General features: G+C 39.7%; 1 protein-coding gene and 1 long non-coding RNA gene across 7 annotated transcripts in view; both read left to right on the top strand.

Annotated features, from left to right (window-relative positions):
• Positions 1 to 17600, top strand: part of VWA8 (von Willebrand factor A domain containing 8) — a 180503-nt gene that overhangs the window by 3547 nt on the left and 159356 nt on the right. Inside the window, exon 2 of one of the 2 annotated variants that reach the window (XM_021375025.1) lies at positions 6388 to 6465. In XM_021375025.1, coding sequence (XP_021230700.1) covers positions 6388 to 6465 — 78 coding nt within the window. Of the gene's footprint in view, positions 1 to 6387; positions 6466 to 8199; positions 8222 to 17600 lie in introns of those variants that run through there. The other variant, XM_021375031.1, reaches the window with a different exon arrangement.
• LOC110387174 lies at positions 8232 to 17588 on the top strand. 5 transcript variants are annotated; one of them, XR_002432424.1, is made up of 5 exons: positions 8232 to 9202; positions 10584 to 10688; positions 13130 to 13562; positions 13657 to 13816; positions 14167 to 17588. It is a non-coding gene; the product is annotated as an uncharacterized LOC110387174 (long non-coding RNA). The 5 variants fall into 5 exon arrangements; XR_002432422.1 differs by having other exon boundaries at positions 8232 to 8517; positions 9016 to 13562; XR_002432421.1 differs by having other exon boundaries at positions 10584 to 13562.

The raw sequence follows: 17600 nt of genomic DNA, 5'->3' as shown, positions 1-17600 counted from the left end.
CTACTTCAGTTTTACTGTGTTATAGCACTACAAGCTGGGAAGGGACTGACCAAGGAGCAGCTTTGCTGAAAAGACTGAAGGGTTGTGGTGGATGTGTGGCTGAATATGAGCCAACACTGTCCTCATAGCATAAAGCAAACTGCAGGCTTGGGTAGATTAGGAGGATCAAGGGAGGGTTCATCTCTAGAATGCTCTGCTGAGGCTCCACCTGGAATGCTGTATCCAGTTGTGGGTTCCCTTTCTACGGAGATACTTGGAAACTGATGAAGTCTGTTTGAGGGCTATCAAAATTGTTAGGGACCTAGAGCACCAGATGGTGAGCAGAAGCTGAGGGAGCTGGGTTTGGTAGTCTTGCAAGGAAGGGAGGGGAGAAGAGGGGGTAAATCCATTTGCAACTTCCAGTTATAGCTACAAACCAACTAACTACTTAATAGTGGCAAATAATATAGCAAGAGGCAGTGCTTGTAAATTGAGGCTTGTGAGGTTCAAGCTGGGCAACAGGACAAGCGTTTTCACTAGGAGAGTAGTGCAGCAGGGCAACTGGAGAAATTGTGGAATCTCCATCCTTGAGGGTTTCTGAGACACAGTCAGACAGGGCCTTAGATTATGTGATCTAGTCATAAGCTGATGTTGAGCAGGAAGCTGGAGAAGATTATATTTAAAGTGCCTTCCAAGCAGCATTTCTAAGATTGTTTGATAATTGATTTTAGCATTTAGTTTAGCATTTTTTGACACAGTAAGCAAGTTACTGAGACATATTCTGAAATCTGTATATTGGGTGAGGGCATCATAGCATTAAACATTTTAAAAACTGAATAATTTATTCACAAAAGTTGAGGAAAAAGAATTTGAAAGTATCATTTCTGTTTCTTAAATAAAGAAGTGGGCTTTTCGAGGATGAGAGCCAACACCCTTTAGTGTGCCCTCATGTACATGTGCTGGATAAATATCAGTTGAAAGCCGGTTTTTTTTCTTTTTTCCTTCACAATGTAGTGAAATTAAAACCCCAAAATAGACAGTTGAATATAATATAGAAGTCAAACTTTTTTTTCCTAACAGATGTGATCTAATCCCACAAAAATTAATGTTAGTGGAGCTTAGCACCTTCAAGGTTTTAATATGCTTTTGCTGTTTTTGGCTTTTGAGACCAGATGGATGGTCTGCGTACAAGTTAATGTCTAATATGTTAAGACCGCTGTTGGAGTGTGGTAATCTCACATATGTTCAGGACTAAAGAGGCCAAAAGGCTATAATCTTGGCTGCCTAAAAACTCAGCATTCTTAAAGCCTCAATGTGGCATCTTATAAAAACCCTGATATTAGAAAGATTTTTTCAAGAGATTGGAACTGTTTGGTTTGTGCAGAATTCTTATCCAAAAGCTAAATGCATGTATATATCTGTGTAGGGTGTTCTCCTTTTCTGTGAGTTTATTTATTTAATACATTTCAAAGGGCTATTTATTATTTTTCTTCTTGTTGAGTGTAGGAAATAAAAACTTTTTTTAAGTTATTAAATAGTAATTGAGATTCAGTCTGTTTCTCTTCAGATATGACCAATGTTGCTGTAAATAATTTCAATTAAACAGCAATATCTTTTTCTTCTCAAGATATAGAAAAAAGACAGTATGAGTAGAGAATGTTCTTTGTCTTGAGAGGAGGAGAGGGATAGTTGATACTAGTTGAAGCTAGTGTTACTATTTAAGCTTTTTTTGACCAGAATAGAGGCCTTGGAAGCCCAAAGGGCCAACCATGCCCTGGGATGCACCAGGCCCAGCACTCCCTCTGGCTGAGGGGAGGGGTTGTCTGTTCTGCTCTGCTCTGTGCAGCCTCACCTCCAGCACTAGGTGTAGGTTGGGGTACCACAACATAAGAAGGACATAAAATTGTTAGAGAGAGTCCATAGGAGGGCAACAAGTATAGGGAAGGGTCTAGAGGGCAGGACATAAGAGGAGATGCTGATGTTCCTTGGTTTATTTGTCCTGGAGGAGGCTGAGGGGAGGCCTCATGGCAGCTGCAGCTCCTCACAGGGAACAGAGGGGCAGCGTTGAACTCTGCTCTCTGTGACAGCGACAGGGCCGGAGGGAATGGCATGGAGCTGTGTCAGGGGAGGGGCAGGTGGGGGTTAGGGACAGGTTCTGCACTAGAGGGAGGTGGGCATGGAACAGGCTGCCCAGGGCAGTGGGCACAGCCTTGAGCTATCAGAGTTCAAGAAGCATCTGGACAGTGCACTCAGACAAAGAATTTTGGGTGGAGCCAAGAGTTGAACTCGATGATCCTTCGGGATCCTTTCCAGTGTGATATGTTCCATGATTTTGTGATTCTGCTTTTCTGTGCCTGGAAGCAGTCAGTAGGAGATGCCAGGGGAGGATATAAAGCATAGGGCATTTGTCAGTGGTGTTCTACCGAAGCGCTCGGCCAGCCTCCAGCTGTTCAGCAGGGCTTGGAGCAAGAGCTGATACCTTTCCCTTCAGAAGCCCTCAGTGGACTGAGTGGAAGACGTAGGCCTGTTCACCTGAAGAGCTCTTGTCTTTTTTATGGTTAAAAGCAGATGTGCATATTAATATCTACCGTGTGGCTCTGAAGAAGTGTGTCCATCAGATTCAGTGCATTGTGAATACTGGCTAGCTGCATACGCACATGTGAACGCCTGTATCATGGTAATGCAGATCTGTCCAAGCCATATGTTCTAGGAAGAGTTCACTGCATGTATGGAGGCTGTTTTCATAACTCTTCAGAGAGTCTCTTCCAGTTCCTGTTATTGGGTCACTATATTTATGTGCCCCGAATTTCTAACCCGTATTGCATGGGGCTCTACCTGCTGTGTCTGTATATTGACCAGTCTTTGAATGGGATGTCCCACTTACCTTTAGATTCTGGCTTATTTGGCAACTGCTTTATGTTAGCAGGCATAGCTCTTTGTACATCAGGCACTGATTGTATCCCACTGTTTTCTCTGAAGACTGTGCTAAGATTACTATTTTCTGTGTGAGAGATAAGAAACCAGGGCAGATCTCTACCTCTTCACCTCTGTAGCTTTTGTGCATGGTAGTACCACAGTAGCTTGTGAACCAAAGTATTTATAGAGTATTCTATAATTTGCAGTGGAGAAAATTGTTTGGGATGCATGTTCTCAAATGACAAGCCCAGCTGATTTAACACCACATTCTACCAGGCAGGCTGTCATCAGTTCCTTGCCAGTTGGTGAAATGTTGGAAAGAGCCTATCTGGGCTGACAACTCTGCTCAGAGAGTTTGGAAATGCAGTGGAAATGGCATAACCAAACATGAGATTTTAAATGAATGCAGGAGAAACAAATTGGACAAGAAAATATAGCCCAGGTGGAAGTGTGTGATAAGATTAGCGTACTAATCCCTCTTGTGCTTATTTAGCTAGGAAAACAGACAGTGCTGTTTTGGTTTGATATTGCTTATAGTTCTATTAAACATGGCTAATAGTTTTATTTTGTGGACAGATGGGAGTTTGAGGCAATGTTTGTCTTCAGGCAGCAACAAAACTTAAAAGACAAATGCATTTAGCTTGTGTTAGAGATTTGGTGTGCTTAGCTCTCTCCGCCGCTTTCGTATAGTTCCCTCCTACCTCACTTTGCAGGGCCCGTTGATGGCTGGAATACTTGTTGAATTTTTGGAAATGGTAAGATCAAGGTTTAGCATCTTATGGTTTGAAGTAAACTCTGCCAGAAGACATGCATTCTCTGTTTTTTACCTAGACCAAATTAACTTACTTTTTGCTGGTTTATTTTTTTAATTCTTAATTTTAGTTTATAGGAAATCAACTAAGGTTTTCAGTACTGTGCCAATAAAATAGGTAATTAAAGCATTCTTATGTAGATTATATCATCATTCCAACTTGCTAAAGAAGTCTGACACCTTGTTGTTTCAGCATCTGGCATCTTTTCCCTACTATGTTTTGGAAGACTTGTATATGCATAGAAGAGTATTTACAACTTGAGCTGAGGTGATTTCAGCTAGAAGCTAATTAGTCATGTACTCCTGTCTTTTTGCATGTTGGCTGAGGAATGGTGAGAAAAAAAAAACTGGCAGTAGTTCCCTAAGGCTATATCAGGCAACCTGCTCTTTTTAGAATGTTAAAATTCTTCCTAGCTGAGCTAATGAGAGAGGTGTCAATTTTTGCAGGAAGCAGTGGGCCTGCAGGATGTTTTTACAAACTTGGAGGCCTTTTGGTAAACCCTTTAGCTGTTCCCCAATGAGAAGGCGTGGTTGGAGCTGCTGCAGAAGAAATGGAACAGGAGACAACAACTGTGCAGTAAAATAGTTTTTCTTGTTTTAAACTTAGAGTAGTGGGCAAAATCCTGGGAGCGTCAAAGCCTGCAGTGTCTTACTCCTGTAAGCGGATGTGTTTTTTATTTGGCAGCTCTTTAAATTAAAAATATGTAACAGTTCTCAGAACAGGTAGTATACTCCTGAGCTATTGCTGGACTTTTGGAGTGACTCTGAACACGTCATGCTGAAGAGGGCATAGTACTCTGATTAGCAAACTGCAAATAGCATTTGTCCTACAGTTCAAGCAGGGCCAGGAAATGAGATGAAGCCTTGGACTGCTGCTTAATAGTTAGCTTAGCCCCAGCTGTTTTGGACCACTGGGCTTCCTGGCTCCTGCATGAGTCTGGAAGTGAAGGGTGCTTGGCTCCAGGCAGGGAGAGTGGGAGCTGCTTGGTGTCGCTTGGCCTCGGGACCGGGAATGAACCCTTGGCCACCTTCTATATAACAGTGTTGCTGTTGTCTCCTACTTTCTGGAAAGCCATTTAAGCACTGTATTGTTGCATAAAATGCAAGAGCAACCATCATCATATGTCATCTGCCAATATTTTAAGGAAAAATGTTTTGGGGTGATTATCTGTACTTCAGGAACAACATAAAGACCCAAGAGTGGGTGTATACGTCAGGCTGGGAATCCCAGGCTCATGGCATTGTTAAGCACTTCAGTTTGGAAGGAAATTATCTGTAATCCTTTCAATCATTGCCTCCTGTTTGCTGCTGTAAATCTAGTTCTAAATGTGTAGCATTTCCTATGGGTCATTTGAATAACATCAGAATTTGTGAATTCTCAGTCTTATGAGATCTGCAGTTACATCTGGGTATGCCAGTAATGGGCCACGTTGGAGTGCAAAATACAAAAGGGGAGCTGCTGTATGTGTGGGAGCCATTTTGATTGCCTTTGTCAATTTGGACAAGCTTCCTCTTCAGCATCCCCCTTTCCAGTTCCAACATCAACCTTCTGATCTCATTTACTCCTTATGGATCCCCCTGGATGCTGTAGGGCAAACCAACAAAACAATTTTTGGAGTTGGATCTTGTTCACGGGCCACGTCTTTTCTGTGTCTTGTTTCTCAGACAAACACAATCATAAATGGTGCTAAAACTTGGCCTCAGTTCATGGAAAGGTAGTGTAATGAGAGTGCTGCACCATGGCGCAGTCATTGTAATCCTTTCCATCCACATGCACACACTTCAGTGCCTGTAAGGCAGCGAAGGTGGTGTGATTTTCAGCAACTATAATGACAAAAACATCATTTTACTTAGCTTTGTGGTCTTAATACTTCTGAACTTGTTTGCATGGCCTATGTTCATGAAAAAAATACCCTTTGAGTTTGTTAGTAGTCTGCAGCTTGTTCTCTTGGCCTCACAGCTTTTGGCTGTAGCTCTGTGTTTCTGTGTGACCACTGCCTTCTCAGTGCTTGCCCATTTCCTGGCTCAAGCTAGATTTCAGTTCTGATTTTGGTGAGAAAGTACATAGGGCATGCCCTGCAATTCAACTCAAGCCTGCCAGTGCAGAAAGACAGACAAGACGGGCAGGTCCTAGTAAGTAACCAGTAAATTACATGGCAGGTGCTTTAGTTTTAGTGAAGTTCAGAGCAAGAAATGTGTGAGACCTCTCCAACCTTGAAAAGGTGCCAAGTTCTTCAGTTACACAGCTGGAGAGTGCAGGTAGGGTGCACTGGCATGAATATATCGTTTTGTACCTGCAAGAGACTCCATTTCAGGCTGTCTGAAAATGAGAAAGTCATCATCTCTACAGGTGTTTCTCACTATTTCTGCAGACAAGCAAGCTAAGAATTTCATTTGAAGAAACTAGAAATGGTGTCTGGAACAGGGTTCTATAGCGAGCTTTACTTTCATAGCTGTCAACAAAATAAGCTGTGGTTATAACTATAAAAGGAAAAAATTGAGGAGTATTAACGGAGTATAAATTCTGCTGATACCTGACCTATTGAAAAGCAGCAGAGCCTCGCTGGTAAAGTAATGGCTCTCAATTACCACAGCAGGCCTGTGATGTAAACTTAATATGAACATATTGTGCACATCAAAAATATCTAGGAACTAAAAGACTTCTTTTCCATTTTTTTCAGGCGATACTGTCACTATTGGAGATGTGTCCTTTAAGCTCAAAACACCGAAGAACCCAGAACTTGTTCCACAGAACTACAGTAAGAATCTGCTTTCCTTGTGAACTGTTATTGAAGTTTTCTTCTAAAAGCTTTTACTCACTCTAGTCACTCCACTGATTGTACTGAAATTATTTAAGAAATATGTTTTCAAACAGCATGCATATCAGAGAAAGCTTTATTTACCAATCTCTTTAAGATACCTCAGGTTCAGTAGATTATATAGGAATCTCTTAACTTTGACTGTATCTTGTCACTATAATAAATGGGAAGGTTCAAGGATTCACGTATGTTTACATGCTTTGACTTATCCACCAATTACTTCTAGTAATGCAAGAGTACGCTCAAATAATTTGATCATAAAGCTGTGACTGTTTATCATTCAGTTGCAAAGTTGCAATATGTCCTAGGAGTTTTCTACTGTATGGCAGATGCATGAGGTTTTTCTACTGTGTTATTTGGTATTCCCAGATTATCATATTATTGTTGTAAGCAAATGTACAGGCTTTCAAAATCCATCAAGTGAATGAGAAATCAATTGCACAATGATAAAAAGTACTGTCAAATACTTAATAAAGTCACTGCCAACTCTGCAGATTAACAATGTGCATATGTATATGTACAATTAATTCACATTACATTTTGGTACCTTATTAAAAATGTCACACATTCATAGCCACCTATATTTCCTCCTCTTTGTTGAGTCTGTGTGCTTCCCAACTTTTCCTTTTGGATCAGCAAGGAAATCATGCTTTGGTTGTGGCATATCCTAAGGCAGTACAGGCCAGTTCTTTCCTGTGGATCCAGAAGGTTACTTGCCACTTGTTCAGTGCTTCCACATACAGGCTACTGGATGTCCAAAACTTAAAATAAATAAATAAATAAAAGAACAAAACTGATTTTTCCACATAGATAAAATTTCAGACTAAAATCAAGCACCTGTGCTGTTCTAAAAGGATTTGTAGTCCTTAGGCTACGCTGAGATATGACCACGCATTGAGAACTCCCACTCACTCTCCTCCCTAGGCTTACAAGGTCCTACAGCTGCAACATGAGTGTAGCCATTCACTTCAAGTGAATTTGCTTTACATGGTATTTTGAAGAAGACACCAAGAAAACTGCAGATTGGCTTGGTTGGGATGAGAGGTTATTTTGAAACTGAAAGGGTCAGAAAGAGGGTCTGAGGAACTACAGGCCTGTCACCCTGATCTTGGTATTGGGGAGCATATCATGGAGCAGATCATCTTGAGTGCAATCACACGGCATGTGCAGTACAGCCAGGAGATCATGCCCAGCCAGCATGAGTTCATGAAAGGCAGGTCCTGCTTAACCAACCTGATCTCTTTCTATGACTGTGACCTGCCTAGTGGATGAGGAAAAGGCTGTGGATGTAGTCTACTTTGACTTTAGTAAAGCCTTTGACTCTGTCTCCCACAGTATTTTCCTGGAGAAGCTGGCAGTCCATGGCTTGGACAGCTGTACTCTTACCTGGGTAAAAAAGCTGTCTGGAGGACCAGGCCCAGAGAGCAGTGGTGAATGGCTGCCCAGGGAGGTGGTGGAGTCACCATCCCTGGAAGTTTTCAAGAAGCGTGTAGATTGGGAATTAAGGGACGTGATTTAGTGGGAATGGTGGTCGTGGTCTGACGGTTGGGCTAGGTGGCCTTAGAGGTCTTTTCCAACCTTAATCTTTCTTTGGTTCTGTGATTCTATGAGTGCATTTTTTTGTTTGTTTACAGCAGTGGCGTTGGTAATACCAAACAAGAGTAGACTTTCTGCTGTACAGCTGGCAGGATGGCAGGTAACTGCTGTGAGAGATGCTCACCAAATGTGTTACGGGCATACAGTATTGGAAAAGGCAGTAACTGCTGTGTGAAGGTTTATATTGTTGCATTCTTAGGCAATAACACTTTGGTTTGTCAGGCATTCCTTATTTTTAGTAACTGTGAGATAGTCAACCTGTGTTACAGTTGCCATGTTTAGACAAGTTTCTTAACCCTCCTCTTTTTTGAAATGCAGCCTTTGTTCTGTGTCATGAAGCACTTCTGCAACTTCTCGGCATTTAATATAAACATCAGATGCATAAAAAATTAAAAGGTATTGATCTGTTTGTTCTTCAAGAAATGTAGCAGGAACAGAGAAAGGGAGATTTTGTTTACTTTCGGTCAGTGTTTAGTTGTGAGGTCTGCCAGCAGGCTGTTATGCCAGGCTGATGCTCTGCATCTGGATTATGGACTGCTTAATTCCCATGCCCATTAGGCATGACACTGTGACACCTTTCTTCAAGGTGATGTAAGTTACCAAAGATGTCCTATGCCATGTGTCAGTCCTTGCTGTGATGGGGTAGCCCATTAAGAAAGGGTTTCCATTTCAGAGTGTAACAGCACTTCCCACACCTTGCGAGCTCCCTGGGAATGGGGCCAAACAGTTGAGAAATGCTGCTCTGTGTTATTTCTATGTATAGCTTCTTAAAGGATAGATTTTTGTGTTTCACTATTTCCTATGCTGACTTTCTCATTTGATCAAAACATCATTTGTCTACATCCATGACTAATGTGTAATGTGATCCATTTCACTTATTTATGTTTCTTGTAGATGGATTTGTTTTCTCATTTTCTGTGCTGTACCAAAAGCATTAATTTTAACAACGCTTCCATACCTTCCACTTCTCCTTACCATGGCAGACGCTATTACAAGTTTTGGTAAATCTGCCCTTTTCAGCAACATATATGTTAACTCTGTTGCAACAACAGAATCTCTTTCAGTTCTTTGGACTGAGAAGGTAAGAGAGTATGAAAATGTTTGGTAAATCAGAGAAGAATTTTTTTTAGTTAGTGATTTTATGAAGGAAGAAGTGGTTGAAAACTAGTGAAAAAAGGTATTAAAGTGAAACTGTACAGAGTTGTGGGGTCTTAGCTAGAATCTGATTCTACAACTAAAAGTAAAATTTATTAGCAATTACTACATTGCTAATAATTACATATTATTATTATTATATCTTATTAGTTGCTTCCCTTTTTGAATAATCATAACTGGCATGCTTGAGATACTGTTGTTCATTAGTATTCATTTATTGAACAGTAGGATTATTTAAGGTATGTGATTTTGCTTGTGAACCTAAATACTAAATTAGTTACAATTAAATAAGGTAGAATATTCGTGTGCTTAATAGCAGAAAATCTATCTCTAGTACTTGAATACGTTTTTTTCCTTATAGTTTTAATGTGGGAAATTTTTATGCCATGATTTTTAAGTTCTAAGATTATATTACCATGGAGAACAGGGTTATATTCCCTTAGTGAAATTAAGCTGATTATATTGGCTCCATGTCAATTATATCTTTGTTGTGAGGCATTTGTAGAGCACAGACATCACTTACTGAGTGTATTTGTTCTTAAGAGAGTTTTTGTTTTGCAGTATGAAGGACTGTGCTGTACATAAAAGATGTCTTGGTGTAAAATATATGAATGTAATTGCATTCTTAAACTCATCTGTAAACTCAGATGTCATATCTTTTAAAATTTTGCTATAGTAACTAATACTGCATTTAAAATGATCAAGGTTCTCGCCTCATTTCCTTTAAACTAAGACTAGAAATAGTTTGATCACCCAGTTCAGTGGGAAATGCTTTTGAAAAGGTCTGGAGTCACTTAGCCATTGTGGTGTTTGCAATCGAGTAAGTGCTAAGAGGAGGGAATTGAAGCAGCTATGGTTCATTTACTAGTACTGCAAATAATACAGTTTTCTAGCTTACCATCTGTGTAGAATAAAATGCTTCTGCTCTTGTTATTCTGCCAGATAACAGCCATGGTAAAATGCACTAATGTTGAAAGTGCATATCTATAATGTACAGAAAATTTTAGGGAAGTTACAACTTATTCTAAACTCTACGTTATTATTCTAGGCTTAAAAATTGCCTTAGGAATCTGGAGGAAAAATTGTAACACGATGAGGAATGTAAATGTGTTACGTACCTACAAAATCTTGGCTTTGTCATTTTATCTTTAATTAATACCAAATAATCGCATTCTTTCTACTACTACATTAAACTGATCCAATGTTAAATCTTTCTTTGAATGTTGTTACATTTTGCTGAAACGCATAGGGTATGTGCTGCTGGTTATCTTCTGATTTGATGTCCTTGCTTTTCGGCTTTGTGCTAGGTACGTAGCAACCTCCCTATGAAGCACTCCACTTTGTGTGTTAATGCAAAATACTGTTTTGCTGTTGTTGGCAAATGGCTTTCTCTTGGAAGATGATAATTAAAGGTACATAAAATCCGAATTGTTTTAAATTTTTGTAAGCGACAAGTAAAAATGAGTCATACGCGAGGGAATTTTGTTAATGGGGTTTCTGTCATAACTATGTCTGACACATTCTAGAAAGCAGGCACTTAGTTTTGCACTGCTTGTTCTTTTATCGGTAAAAACAAAACCTACATTTTAAAAATCTCACCATGCCTGTACAGTATGATCTTTCCTGGTATTATTCTTCGGAGAAACTTTTTATAGCTTTTCATTTGTTATTTATTTATTGTGGTGAGTTCATCTCAGTGCACTGCTTTCATTAACGATTTCTAGAAATCTTATGAAAATGGTCATGTACCTGTTACTTCGTGTTTATTAATCTTGACCAAAAAATTCCTAGCGTAGCTCTTCCAGAAGGCTTTGTATAATGACAGTGAATCCTCATTACGGCAGGAAATGTGATGTTCAGTGGCAATGCCATGTAGGCTCTGCTGTCTGAAGGTGCAAATGCATTTTGGAATTCGGCTGTATTCATATTACAGGTAACTGCTGAATTTGGAAAAGTTAGTCTCAAACAGTTTGTGGTTTTATGCCACCCTCCTCTCAAAAGTAAAATGCATATATACCTTACGGGGTTCAGTGTGTCCCTGTTAGGTCATAAAAGTTGTCAGTTATTTCAGTTGAGATATACGGGAATGAAATAGAGAAAGAAAAGAGCACTAAATGGAATTATGTTGTTGAAGGGGAATTCCTTTAATGTTGAGGAAATCAGAGCTATTTATGCATAGTGGGATCAGTGGTGTCAGCAGCTTTTTTTTGTATTTTCTTTTAAATTAATCAGTATTGCCCTAAAAGTAAGATGATTCTGTGTTCTTGTCCCGGAATGGTATGCACCATTTGCAGAAGTGGAGAACAAATGTGTGTGTTCAGTTCTTGCTCAAAGTAGGTTCAGATTTGTGCTGGAACGTGTGTTCCCTCTTTTTTGTTTACATCAAGTCCACAAGTTACTGAATGCAACACGTTACTGAGACAGGTTGGATTGTGAGATGACTGTAATTTCATGTTAACAAAGGTTTTTGTCATTACATTTCTTCTCTCCTAGCATAGGGAAAGATGTCTCTTGTCAGAGATTATTTTAGCACTTAGTTTCCTTGTAGCCTTGCAACTGTAATGCTGCTTGGCTGTCATCTCCTAACCAGGAATTTTCAGTAATATTTCTGTTCTAGTATTAGATATGGATGTTGGTGGTCCTGCCTGCAGCAGGGGAGTTGGAGCTTGACGATCCTTGAGGTCCATTCCAACCCAAGCCGTTCTATGATTCTGTGATTCTGATTTCTTTGTCAGTAAGGCTCTCAGCATTTTACATCATTATCCCCGTTTTGTTTATACTGAGACTGGAGTAGAGGGTGACACATGGTCCTAGAAATCTTCAGGAGAAGTCTGAGTGCTGAAGACTGTCCCTAGTGCCTCATAGCAGAGTCAGCTGAATCCTAACTATTCCTAGTAAATATTTACCCTCTGTGTTCTTAAAATGTGTCGGTGATGTAGATTCCAGAACCAATCTGCTCAATTTGTTCCAGTAATTAATGATTATTTTGGGGGAAAAAAAAAAAAAAGCTTTGTCACATGTAGATCTTTCTGGACATACTTCTAATTCATAATGACCACGATGTAAAGATTGTTGGTTTTTTTCTCCACTGCAATTGTGTCTTGCATATTGGAAAACAGTTGTAAAGATTTTAACAAGATTTTAAGGCTCAGGGGTGATCTGATTGCTCTCTGCAACTACCTGAAGGGAGGTTGTGGTGAGGTGGGGGTTGGCCTCTTTTCCTTAGCAATAGAACTAGAGAGAATGGCCTCAAGTTGTGCCAGGTGAGATTCAGGCTGGATGTTAGGAAATAATTCTCCTCTGAGAGAGCGGTCAGGTGCTGAAATGGGCTGCCCAGGGAGGTGGTGGAGTCACCGACCCTGGTGGGTCGTGAGGGAGGTGGTCGAGAAATGTTTAGATGTTGTACTGAGGGACATGGTTTAGTGGGAAATATTGGTCATAGCTGGATGGCTAGACTGATGATCTTAGAGGTCTTTTCCAACCTTGGTGATTCTGCGATTCTATGATTCATTTCCTTTCTAGTCTGAATTCCATTATCTTTACCTTTCCATGTCTTCCAGATTTCTGATCATTCTTCCTGATCATTTCTTGAATCTCATGAATGTATTTGTACTGGATGGAGTTCTTGTGCTCAAAAGCAGTCACACGATGGCTCATTAGTTGGACGCTGAGCTAACTGCTCTGGCTATATATTTTCTTATGAGTTGCAAATCCAGTTAATAACAGTTTCATTTATTCCATATTTGTAGGTTAATAAGAGAATCTTAGTCTCCTGAATCCCATTCAGTGTTCCTTCCAGAATGCTGTTTGGTTTGACATGTTTCCTTTATGTTCCTTTTTCTTTTATGTTCAGACGGAGGCAATGATCTACCTATGTAGATCTTACACCTTCCTGTGAAGCAGTTGGCTTGGAGGAATTAATGATAAATAGATTTACAGTCTAATCCAAGGAGGTAACTTCCCCCTTTCTAAGCCCCTGCACAGATTCACTACTTGTTTCCCTACCAGTGCAAGAACAAAAATTGTTGGAATGAAGACCGTTTCCATGAAAAGTTTATGAGGAAAAATAGTGTTCCAATGAAAACTGACTGTGATGCAACCACATTATGAGACTTTGAAAACTCCTTGGGTTCCATGCATCAGTGTAAAATTGGAAGAGCAACAGATTTTTCCTTGTAAAGTGCTAAATGAAAGCAGCTGTAAGCAGGCCGCACATAAGGGCCTTCCTCTTCAGCTCAGCTGCCCTGCGTTCCTCCTGACATACAAAAGCTGTGAAATATGTCCCGGTGAGCTCTGTTGTTTTGAACATTTTCCTTTTTAAAGATATGTTTATGTCTATAGACAAAGGCCTCCCTCCTTATCCCCTCCTTCCTGTTACAGAGTTGCCACCCTTATGCTGGATGTGCAGCAAATGGTGTGTAAAGCTGAAGGAACCCCCAGTAACTATACAAGAGGGAGATCATTTTTCCCTCACAAATTTTCACCTCTCCTGAAAAAAGGGAGCCGTTCTCAAACTCTAAACAAGTGCTGTAGCAGAGATGTGAGTATGCAGTAGTCTCTTTTATTTTGTTTGAATGATACCCAGTGGTATCTTCTAAGTGGTACATGGTTTAGTGGGCATGGAGGTGGTGGGTTGGCAGTTGGACTAGGTGATCTTAGAGGTCTTTTCCAACCATACTGATACTATAATTCCAATCATACTGATACTATAATTCTAAGTGCCAGTTGGTTATTGTTTGATTGACCAAACCAGAGTCATCCAGGGACATGGTACAAAATATATTACAGCTTGCATGTGGATTAGATATTCTTGGGAATTGGTTTATTTGTCTGATTGCATCTGAACAGTGGGAAGAGGCATCTCTGTCATTTATGGGATTTCTTCTGTAGGTGGGATACAGCAACTTGCCAGGAGGTACTGTCGGCTGTCTCCACTGAATCTTACGGCTTCATTGAGTTTCGTATATGCCAAGAATTCAAGTATGAGTGAACTGGAAAATTTCAGAGGCTAAAGTATCCATTTCAGTCTTGGTTTTATCGAAAGCTGATTTGTGGATCAAACAACAGCGGCTGCTGCATTTGCTTCAAAATCTATCTGCAGTGTTTTCTTCTTTTCTTATTTGAGGCTTTCACCATTCTGCTTTAACTGTTCACTTTACAAAACATTTGCAAAGATTCTGCTAGGTGTTTTCCCACTTACCCCATATTAAAAAGCGATCTAATGCAATTTCTTTTTCTGGCTGTCGTCAATAAACAGGAATGGCAAACTGTAGCACTGACTACTCTTCTGCATGTGCCAGATGGTGTCTTTGAGAATACACTGCAGAGACTTCCAACGCACCACCCTGCAGATGAAGAACATAGGGCCAGCTACTCAACTGGTGCAAATCAGCAGAGTGCCACTGAACAGCTTGTGCAAACCCAGTTTGCATTAGATGTTATCTGACTCATGGGATAATTAATAAAAACTGCCGTATTATACATGCTGATGCTTTTGCAGCTAATTTGCCTTGTCTTCTAAATGTCACAGAAAATGATTATGTGCCTCTCGGAGTCAAGTTAATATGTAATACTTGAACGGAGAGGAATTTTTTCAAGTTGTGATAGACATAAGAAGTTTGCCATGCAGATACCACAGTAAAAGTAATGTAAATATGTAGAAATAATATGCAAGATACTGCATATGCACATCTGAAGTTTCTTTTGAAAAGAGTACTGTGCTGTGGGAGCAGTTTATGCAGACTTCATATGCAAAGAAAATTTTATATTTTTCTGATTTTAGAAGGAAAATGAAATAGGGTTAATATATGGAGAGATGTACAGGTATTACACATTAGAGTAGAAAGAACTGAAAAGTGGAAGCTGTTGTCATGACAGTTCACCTTAGGGAGCGCTTCCTTTGAATTCTCAGCATTATTTATAACTGTCTTCCTTTGAGTTTGCAGATGGTCACTGTAGTGACCGTGTGATTTAAAAATGCATTGCAATTGATCCAGCTGTAACCTTTATGTGGGAAGAATGATTCGGATGATGAAGCAATGAAACCACTTCCTAGTAACTTTGACTCAATAAGAAATGGTGTCTTTTTGTGACCCTTTCTCCAGAAGCAAAGTTAGGGAATCACAGGACACAAAGCGTCCTGAAATGCCTTAAGGTTTGCAGGGGGGTCACGTTCCAAAGATTGTTAGATTTTGAATGCTGGGCGCTTATGTTCCCATTTACATGACAGTTTGTCTTGCAGATGCTGCTGAACATTCTAAAATCCTGTTTCTATTTATGGTGCTGCTTTTAAGTCTGACCTGAGTTTTTTTTTCTTGAGGCCATCCTAAAAATAAAAAAGATAGCTACACATGTTAAGTGAAATACACCAGAGGCGCCTGTAGTCATGCTGTGTCGATGCTTCAAATGCGTGACTTTTGATGTGAAAAGAATTCAGTGTTCCAGCCAGATTTGCAAGGTTATTTGTCCAATTTAGGTTATGTACCCTTTTTTTTTGTAGTAGTAGCTGTTAAAAAAAATGTATGAATGCACCGTGTGCATCATTCGTACAAGTGGAAGTTATAACGAATGTGTCTCTATCGTGGAATTTTAATGGTACCTTTAATAAAACACTGTTTGTGTGATGCTTTTCAAATTAGCGTACTTTTAAAGCAGCAGTATTTGGACAGGGCGGTTCTGGTGTGCTTCAATAGTCCTTATTTCATGAGAAATATATGTAATATGAATTTTCTTAATCCCTTGAAAGTCTTATAGAAAGGAACGTGTTCTCTGTGAGGGATTAATTTGCTTTTGGCCTATGGCAGTTGGTTAAAACAAAACCAAACCCTGAAATGTTTATTTACTGTTAATCTGATGATCCTAACACATAGGTTGCCTGTTTATGTGCATAAGCTACTCCTGCTCGTACTGGTGGTGAGGTTATAGCAGATTTCACTGGAAGTGGGAGAAGATTTCTGTTGGGTTTCCTGAGTGATAGATCTAAGTCTTCCCTTAAAATTTTAATAAAGTTTTCCTTAGTCACTCTTATGCTTGAAGCATCTTACTAGATTCACACAGGATCGTTTAGTGCTGTTTCTATGGTTTTACAAAAAGGAATTATATTTCTGGTACAAAGATACAAAGGCACATTGGAAGCCCTGAGAATTGAGGGATACTATTGCTTGCTCTCCTTGAACTCCATCCTTTTCTCAGCCTCAGGAGAGCTAACGTAGAAACAATGCTTGCTTTTTAAAATTTTGGTTTCTAATTGAAACCAGTAAACATGCTAAAAAAGATAAATAAACAACTAGTAATGTGAAGATTTCATCTTCTCCCACTCCTTTCTTGCTGCACTTTAGATGCATCTCCAGCATCCTAGGCATCACCCTCGAGGCCCTCGCTTCAAACCCTATCATTGGTCTTGTCACATTGTTCTGAAAGCAACCATATACACACATGCATAAATAAACCTCCCTCCTGGCTTGCTTGTGTTCTTGCTCTCCTCGTGTGCTAGTTAATGCTTTTTTGCTCATTTCTGAGGGAGGGCTGTGCTGTGCTGGGGGCTACATGAAGGTATGGGGAGAGGGTGATGTATGGCAGCAGGAATGGTGCCCCATTTCAGAGTGCGTGATGCTCTCTAGTACAGTTGAATAAATGTAAATATTAAATACACTCAGATTATTGATTTTTTAAAATAATGAGATGATATTCTTTACAGAATTATGTGAATCTGCTTTGATTTGGTTTTCATTACGATTTTGGAAGCTGCATGATATTGATAAGTCATGTAGTGTTACTATGAGTCTTGCTTTTCTGTGATAGCTGGTGTGTGCTACTGTGTGAAAATGTAAGCAGGAATGTTGTTGGCTTTTAAGAAAGCACCAAATAAAATATATCCTGAAAATGAATCTACTTATGGCAATGCAAGCATAGCATTTATTTGTTTAAAGTTCACGATTCACAGAAGCATCAGGAAGGAGGTTGGATGACTATTTTACAAATTGTAATCAGCTTGTCTTTCCTATATCAAACTGATGCTGAGAAGTCTTTTCCTTAATGACCTCAGTGTGAAATTAAGATCAACAACCTTTTTTGGTTTTGCTTTGTTTTACATCTTTTAAAGGAAGAAGTTTCCTGGAGAGAAAGGCAGCGGGTAAGATATAAGCTACTATGTACAGTAAGAAGTCTGAGAGAAACTGAGTGGAATTCTCTGCTCCTTTGTTATCTAGGATAACACGTCTTTGTTTTAGTTTTTGAGATAAGAACAAACAAATGCATGGATGACCAGGTATCTCTAACACTTTTCAGGCTTAAATAATATGTTCTTGTCTTTGTTTTTCTTTCAA

This window comes from Numida meleagris, chromosome 1 (assembly GCF_002078875.1).
Source record: "Numida meleagris isolate 19003 breed g44 Domestic line chromosome 1, NumMel1.0, whole genome shotgun sequence".
Classification (NCBI taxonomy): Eukaryota; Metazoa; Chordata; class Aves; order Galliformes; family Numididae; genus Numida; species Numida meleagris.
This window is presented reverse-complemented; position numbering and strand designations above follow the sequence as displayed.